The sequence below is a fragment of the Diaphorina citri genome, unplaced genomic scaffold, assembly GCF_000475195.1.
Source record: "Diaphorina citri unplaced genomic scaffold, Diaci psyllid genome assembly version 1.1 scaffold572, whole genome shotgun sequence".
NCBI lineage: Eukaryota > Metazoa > Arthropoda > Insecta > Hemiptera > Psyllidae > Diaphorina > Diaphorina citri.
In genome coordinates, this window is record NW_007378006.1 from 4,650 (window position 1) to 13,042 (window position 8,393).

General features: G+C 41.6%; 1 protein-coding gene and 1 long non-coding RNA gene across 2 annotated transcripts in view; both read left to right on the plus strand.

Annotated features, from left to right (window-relative positions):
* The window catches only part of LOC113467863, a 3,609-nt gene extending 2,066 nt beyond the window's left edge, over positions 1–1,543 (plus strand). Inside the window, exon 2 of the long non-coding RNA XR_003391799.1 lies at positions 1,137–1,543. This is a non-coding gene — a long non-coding RNA (uncharacterized LOC113467863). The remainder of the gene's footprint in view (positions 1–1,136) is intronic.
* Positions 1,544–1,556: 13 nt separating this feature from the next.
* On the plus strand, positions 1,557–8,387 carry LOC103510192 (kelch-like protein 40). The gene is made up of 7 exons (XM_008474839.3): positions 1,557–1,682; positions 2,393–2,713; positions 3,608–3,730; positions 5,670–5,892; positions 6,472–6,737; positions 7,515–7,620; positions 8,077–8,387. The coding sequence occupies exons 1-7, from the start codon at positions 1,572–1,574 to the stop codon at positions 8,286–8,288; spliced, it is 1,362 nt and encodes a 453-aa protein (XP_008473061.2). The 5' UTR covers positions 1,557–1,571; the 3' UTR covers positions 8,289–8,387.
* Positions 8,388–8,393: the final 6 nt, after the last annotated feature.

Sequence of the window (8,393 nt, forward strand, 5' to 3'; positions counted from 1 at the left end):
CAGTGCGTTTGTTAAATATTCATCAAGTGGTGAAGCTGTCGAGGAAAATATTACTCACAACCATGATCCGCTACCGGACAAAATTCTAGAGAGGAAAAGGATAAGCAACACTTTGAAACGGAAAGCAGCAGAAGACATCTCACAGAGGCCTAGTAAGTTGATTCATATGGAATTGTCTAATGGTTCATGTCAGAGAATTGATAGCAATGATATTAGCCTGATTAGGATTTGTATCAAATAAATTGTTGTATTACTTACTTATATGTAATAAAGAAACCAAGTTCAATTCATTTTTTAAATACCTACTCTTCTTATTTTCCCCTCATAGTCAACCGACCGCAGTTTGGATGTCGCTTTCACCCGACCCAAAAATGCTTGACCGCAGGTTGGATGTCAACCCAAAAATGCTTGACCGCAGGTTGGATGTCAACCCTTGAGATTTGACCATAATCAGGTAGTTTTGACCGCAGGTTGGAATCCCCGGCTTGGTTGGTAGCGCGTCTGCCTTGTAAGCGCTGGGTCGCGGGTTCGATTCCTACCAAACACCAAATGCGTAATTTTATCCTGAAGGGATAATGTTCTCGGAACAGCTGGCTTTCTCGTATACTGTCTTCCTTCTTTTTTCTTCAGGACGATAAGACCTTAGCAGTTACAGTTCCCTCTATCAAACCTCTTTAAAAGAATGAGAAGTTTGATAGAGGGAACTGGTAAGTACCTATTTTTTGTTTTTGTTTTTTTTTTTTTTTTTTTTTTTTTGATTTGGACTGAATTATTTGTTTTGTTAAGCAAACAAATTAAGTTCTTCCAGAGGCCATGGGTTTGGTTCCCGCCCGGGGCGGATTTTATCTTAAACAGCCTAGTTAGCTTGATTGGTAACTCATCTGCCTTGTAATAATAATAATGATAATAATAATAATAACTCTATTGCAAATTAAGAAAATTACAATAGGGTATGATTATTCCCTAAGGCAATCTCTGCCATCAAACCCTTACAACTACCACTTAGTTTCTTGAGAGTTACACAATTAAAAAAAAGCGCTAGGTCGCGGGATTTCATCCTAAAGAGGTTCGTTCTCGGAACGGCTTGCTTTCTCCTATCCTGTCTTCTTTCGAAAGGAGAGACAAGAGTTACACAGGTAAAAAAGTTGGTATGTCCTTGCTTTGGCTTTGTTTAAAAAACTTGGTATGTGTAAAACAATGTAATTCACATTGTAGCAGGTCAAATATAGCAAACATCAGAATTGGATAGGATAAGTAAGGAAGTTTTATATATAGTTCCCTTATTTACCATATATAATGTATTGTTTATTTCTTATTCTTGTAAATAAACAGGGCTCTGACCCTTGCTTTATATAAAAAAAAGGTAAAAAAGTTGAGAAACTAGCCATACCTACTGGGGAAGAGAAAGAGATTGATTTACCTATATTAAGTTTAGTTTGAGCTACAGTCCTTTGTAAAATCAGACAAGGTAGTTATTTGGTAATGGGTCTGTCTGTTTATTGTGTTAAAAAAATAATAAAAATAAATACATAGTTAAAATTGAGTTTTATCTTCTCCTTTTTTCCAGAGCAATGTTCACAAGTCAAATGAAAGAAAGTTTCGAGTGTGTAATCAAGCTCAGTAATGTCTCCTACGATATATTTTCTTCCATTATCGATTTCCTCTACACTGGACAGATAGAGGTAATTTGGGCTGATTTATTTGTTTTGTTAAGCAAACAAATTAAGTTCTTCCATAGCCATAGGCCATGGGTTTGGTTCCCGCCCGGTGTGGATTTCATCTTAAACAGCCTAGTTAGCTTGATTGGTAACTCATCTGCCTTGTAATAATAATAATTCTATTGCAAATTAAGAAAATTACAATAGGGTATGATTATTGCCTTAGGCAATCTCTGCCATCAAACCCTTACAACTACCACTTAGTTTCTTGAGAGTTACACAATTAATTAAAAAAAAGCGCTAGGTCGCGGGATTTCATCCTAAAGAGGTTCGTTCTCGGAACGGCTTGCTTTCTCCTATCCTGTCTTCTTTCTCTCTTCGATTTCGGGACGATAAGACCCTAGCAGTTACAGTTCCCTCCATCAAACCTCTTTTATAAAACGAAACTGGAGGTCCCGGGTTCGATTTCCGGCGGTGTGCAAGTTTTTTTGGCCCTGCTCTTGGAAACATAAGACCCTAGCAGTTACAGTTTTCTCCATCAAACCTCTTTTATAAAACGAAACTGGAGGTCCCGGGTTCGATTTCCGGCGGTGTGCAAGTTTTTTTGGCCCTGCTCTTGGAGTTCGGGGTGCATTCAGTCTCGTGAGGACAATCGAGTAGCTACTTTAATCGAGTAGAGACCAGTGGCGACATTACCAGTGTAAAATTTTTGGTGATTTTTTTTACAATTCCAGGTTTCCAATGAGAACATCGAAAGCCTCTTCCATCTAAGTCACCTGTACGATATCAAGCAGCTGGAGATCATCTGCATATCCTACATCCACGAGCACCTGTCCCTAGCCAACTGCAAGAACCTCTACCTTCTCTGCATCATCTACAACTATTGCACGTATGATCTCATAGCGAAAATCTTCGGCTTCATTTGTAACCATTTCGATTTGATTGTGTCGAGTAACGAGATTCACAATTGGAGTTACGATGACCTGCGGTTTGTGTTTTATAATCTGGACCGGGCCCTGGCTTCGGTCAAACTACCGACGGAGTTTCATCAGCGAGTGAGTATACGAGGTTCTGGGGTTCGATTCTTCCTATTTTATTTTTTTTTTTAAATTATTTTATTTGCCACCCTAATTAGCTTGGTTGGCTGCATCCAACCTGCGGTCAGGGAGCACAGGTACAAAAAGGTTGCATCCAAATTGCGGTCATTCGATCACCCTCACACATCCAAATTGCGGTCATTCGATTTCCCCTACACATCCAAACTGCGGTCAAGTTCAGAATCTCTAATATTTCAGGTAGATCTGTAGACAAAAATAGTAGTCTGGTCAAACGCTATTATCAAAGGTTGTAGATTCCATTCAGGCCAAGTCTGGTTCAGGAAAATTCAAAGTCTTGGGTTGGCTCCGTTATATATGGGGATAACAACAGTGAAATAGGTTCATTTCTGAAACTGTTCTTTGGTCTTCCATTTCTAGCACCTCAACAAGTTGAAGAATGCTTTGTTGAGGATATAATGGCTCTTCAGCCATCAGAGAAAGCTGCAATTGTTGAATTTTGTGATTATGTGTTAGAAAATTATGTAGAATTTTCTGAGAACTTATCACGCACAACCAATGCTTGTGAAAGTTTCGATGCCAAATTGAACAATTCATTTTTCAAATACCTACTCTACGTTCTTCATTCTATTCCAGTGCTTTTCGAAGTTTTTGCTAACTGGGCACACTTTTCAAGACTCGTTCCGTGGCACCCCCCATCAGGCGAAAATTTTTAATTCTATTCTATTTTCCCCAGAGAGGAAATTTTTTAATTCTATTCTATTTTCCCCAGAGAGGAAAACTTTTAATTCTATTCTATTTTCCCCAGAGAGGAAAATTTTTAATTCTATTCGTGAGGAAAATGACCTGATAGTCAATTCCCAGCATTTGATACCAACCAACCATTTTCCCCAGAGATTCCTAGAGTGGATTGAAAGTCACTATGCAGAGCTATCGCCAATTGATAAGAACTCGATATTCCTGCAACCCAACAGTCTAGAAGTAAAACTGCTCAAGTTTATTAATCATTTTCACAAGGTTAGTAAGTTTATTAATCATTTTCACAAGGTTAGTAAGTTTATTAATCATTTTCACAAGGTTATTGCAACCCAACAGTCTAGAAGTAAAACGGCTGAAGTTTATCAATCATTTTCACAAGGTTAGTACAATCATATCCATGGACAACACCAAATGCGTTTTTTTTTTGTTTTTTTTTTTTACCTGACTCGGTTGCGTAGTGGTCAAGACGCTCGCCTGGTAAACAGTAGGGCGTGAGTTCGATCCCAGCCGAGGCATGGAATTTTATCCTTACTTATTTGGAGAATTTGACTACATAATAATGGAACTCTAAGGGTTAGGTGGTAGAGAACGCCTCCGGCGTTAACTGCACCTAGTGGTTCCAATCATATCCCTGTTTGACACGAAAGGTGTTTTTTACTTGCCTCAGTGGCGTAGTGGTCAAGACGCTCGCCTGGTAAACAGTAGGGCGTGAGTTCGATCCCAGCCGAGGCATCGAATTTTATCCTTACTTATTTGGAGAATTTGACTACATAATAATGGAAATCTAAGGGTTAGGTGGTAGAGAACGCCTCCGGCGTTAACTGCGCCTAGTGGTTCCAATCATATCCCTGTTTGACACGAAAGGTGTTTTTTACTTGCCTCAGTGGCGTAGTGGTCAAGACGCTCGCCTGGTAAACAGTAGGGCGTGAGTTCGATCCCAGCCGAGGCATGGAATTTTATCCTTACTTATTTGGAGAATTTGACTACATAATAATGGAACTCTAAGGGTTAGGTGGTAGAGAACGCCTCCGGCGTTAACTGCACCTAGTGGTTCCAATCATATCCCTGTTTGACACGAAAGGTGTTTTTTACTTGCCTCAGTGGCGTAGTGGTCAAGACGCTCGCCTGGTAAACAGTAGGGCGTGAGTTCGATCCCAGCCGAGGCATGGAATTTTATCCTTACTTATTTGGAGAATTTGACTACATAATAATGGAACTCTAAGGGTTAGGTGGTAGAGAACGCCTAGTGGTTGCCTTCCATGCAAGAGTCTTTTCCTTCTTTCTTTTCTATTCTCGTGGAGATAGGTTTTTAGTGGGTGGAAATCCCACACCTCAGGTGGAGGATGTTTGGCCCTGAGTGTCTTTAAGGTCATGGTTATGTACCGGGTTGAGATAGGCAAGGTTGGTAGAACTCTAAGGGTTAGGTGGTAGAGAACGCCTAGTTGTTGCCTTCCATGCAAGAGTCTTTTCCTTCTTCTTTCTTTTCTATTCTCGTGGAGATAGGTTTTTAGTGTGTAGAAATCCCACACCTCAGGTGGAGGATGTTTGGCCCTGAGTGTCTTTAAGGTCATGGTTATGTACCGGGTTGAGATAGGCAAGGTTGGTTAACTTGCCTTGTTTTGAAGTTACCACTCCCATGCCAAACTGTGGAACCAATATCCTGTTGCACCTAGTACTTTCTCAACTCAACCCGGTACATAACCACAACCTAAAAGATTTTTTCCTGTCTCCCCTAAGGCCAGGGACCACAAAAGCGATAAACTCAGTTTAAGCAATCTGGTTGATTTTTTTCCCCAAACTCACTTTGTGGCCCCCGGTCTTTTAAAAAAAAAATCCCACTCTTGTCCCGCTCAGGTGATGTTCGTGGTAGGCGGTATCTGTGACGAGGACCTCATCAACTCCCCCGAATGTCTGCCTCTCGACTACGCCACTCATCAGAAGACCACGCCCACCTCCTCAGAACCAATATCCTGTTGCACCTAGTACTTTCTCAACTCAACCCGGTACATAACCACAACATAAAAGATTTTTTCCTGTCTCCCCTAAGGCCAGGGACCACAAAAGCGATAATCTCAGTTTAAGCAATCTGATTGATTTTTTTCCCCAAAAAATTCAGCCAATCAAATTGCTTAATGGAGTTTAAACTCACTTTGTGGCCCCTGGTCTTGAAAAAAAATCCCTCTCTTGTCCCGCCCAGGTGATGTTCGTGGTAGGCGGTATCTGTGACGAGGACCTCATCAACTCCCCCGAATGTCTGCCCCTAGACTACGCCACTCATCAGAAGACCACGCCCACCTCCTCTCTAGTGGCCCCTATATCCGCGTCTGTAGGCGAGACCAACATTCTGCCCCCTCTGCCTCTGAAGAAGGGGATAGCCTTTGCGGGTGTCACGTCAGACCTGAGGAATGTGTTCATATTGGGTAAGCTTCCTTTTGTGGGTAGCCTCCGTGGCCGAGTGGGTAACACAAGGCTTTCACGCCGGAGGTCTTGGGTTCGATTCCCGGCGGGGTCGAAGTTTTCTTTTGGCTCCGTGCATAGAGTTCAGGGTGCACTCAGAGCCTCGTGAGGACAAGTGAGTAGCGACCAGTGGCGGCATTACCACTGTAAATTGATGATACGAGTAGATGTCATAAAATTTAGTATGTTAAGCGGGGGAGCAAAGTTTTCTTTTGGCTCCGTGCATAGAGTTCAGGGTGCACTCAGCCTCGTGAGGAGAAGTGAGTAGCGACCAGTGGCGGCATTACCACTGTAAATTGATGATACGAGTAGATGTCATAAAATTTAGTATGTTAAGCGGGGGAGCGACATTTGTGAAAAGCATTAAATTTATGCTTAACACGATCGAAATTCAAAAGGGAAAATGATAACAGTTCGAAAAAGCGAATTGTTGTAAATTTCCCTTTTGATTTTTAGTTGTTTTACCAAGTGTCGTGTTCCTTAAAAGTTATCCAACTTTTTAATATGTGAATTAAAATTCCTTACCTATTAATTTTCTTCAGGTGGTCTGATTTCCCGCAAACAAGCCATCAAACTCTCAGACAAGGTGTACAAGTACTCCGCTCTGGACAACGCATGGTCTGTACACTCCAGTCTACCGTGTGGTGGGGTTGAGGGTATTGCGGCCGTGTATCGCAACGAACGAACCTATGATGAAGACCGGCCGCGGATATACGCATGCGGCGGGAGGAGCTTGCGGAACAGTCCGCCCTCGGCCGGCGGCGGAGCGGCCGGAAGGACGCAGTTTGTGTATCATAATAACTTGTGGGTAAGACTTGAAAAATAGTGATTTATTAATCGAAAATTTGACGCCAAAAATTCAGGAAAATTTGTGATATCCCCAAAAACGACATCTTTGTGTTGAAAATTTGGTACCAAGAATTTCGGGGGAAAGTTTGATTTCACGACAAAACTACATTTTTGTAGTGACAATTCTTTTTTTCCATACCAAAGTGTAGGTATTAAAAACTCAACGTCCAGGAGTGCAGGGTTTTTTTTTTTTTTTTTTTTTTTTTTTCCCTTCTGAATTTTATATTTAGATCTTCTTGTTGAGAAACTAGGCATTCGAACAAAACAAGAGGACTTCTTTGAAGTTCAGTGATATTTAACTTTAAAAAAATGTAATTAAAGAAAATAATACTGGCTTAACTTTAACAAAATTATAATTTTACCCCTCTTAACGTCCAGCTAAAAAAGAGGATTTACCCTCTTTAGCCAGTATACAGGGGATGTCACTCCTTCAGATCCAATATCTCGCATACAAACGGAGCTATCAGATTTTTCTGATGTTCATGATTCACGCTACAGAATGGATGTTGGAGTAATTGAACATAGTTAGGCCTTTTAGTGTAATCCTTTTGTAAACTGAAAAAGAAACAATGAAAATTCCATATCAGCATGGTTGGTCCAGTGGTAACTCGTATTTCGATCGCAAATATTTCAAGGGATTGCTTTCGGGTGTAAAGTAATTTGATCCAGGCTTGGTAACATGAACCATAAAGGTTAGGCAGTTTCTCCTGATAAGGCGCCATATTTGTTCTGGCAGGTGTTCATGGGGAATGAATGGGTGAGTCTACCCAGTATGACCATAAGGCGAGCATTCCATGGCATGGTGTTCTATTGCAACGAAATCTACGCTATCGGAGGGCAAGGTAAGAGCCGTTCCGAAACACACCTTAGGATAAAAGTGACCTAGCGCTTACAAGGTAGACGGGCTACCCTAAAAGTCGAACTCAGTGGAGGCGGCGCGCTTCCTTGACTTAAAAACGGCAAAGGAAGTCGAACGATGCTAAAACAGGGCTAATGACTTTCGAAGTCGTGCCCCTTTTAAAATAAATTTATATATAAAAATATGCTAAAACAACAACAGGTAACCTACAAAATAACTAGGCTGGCTATATTCATAAGAGTTTTCTTCGCCTTTTCCGTGTTCAGACGGGGTCTGCGTTTTTCGTCAGGTTCCCTAGCCAGACTAAGCTGGTCTATAATTTTCATCAGTAAATGGTTTCTTCAAATTAAATTGATCCCAAGGGCAAGGAAAACCTAGACCGTTGACAAATGGAGTGTACATGAAGGCATGAGGAGTAAATCTCTTTCATCTCTTCCAGGTGAAGATGGCGAGCCTCTCTCAAGCGTGGAAATCTACAATCCAGAACGGAAAGAGTGGCGGATAGGAACCTGCGGTCTCCACATTGCCAGGTCCCACCTGAGCTGTGTGGTGAGTAAGGAGCACATCTATGCCATCACGGGGAACATGGCCGAACTGTCGCAGGAGTACAAACACCACACGCTCCATCAGTATGCACCACAGGAAAGGTAAGTGTATTGGTTAGGTGTATATTAGACACATTGCCAGGTCCCACCTGAGCTGTGTGGTGAGTAAGGAGCACATCTATGCCATCACGGGGAACATGGCCGAACTGTC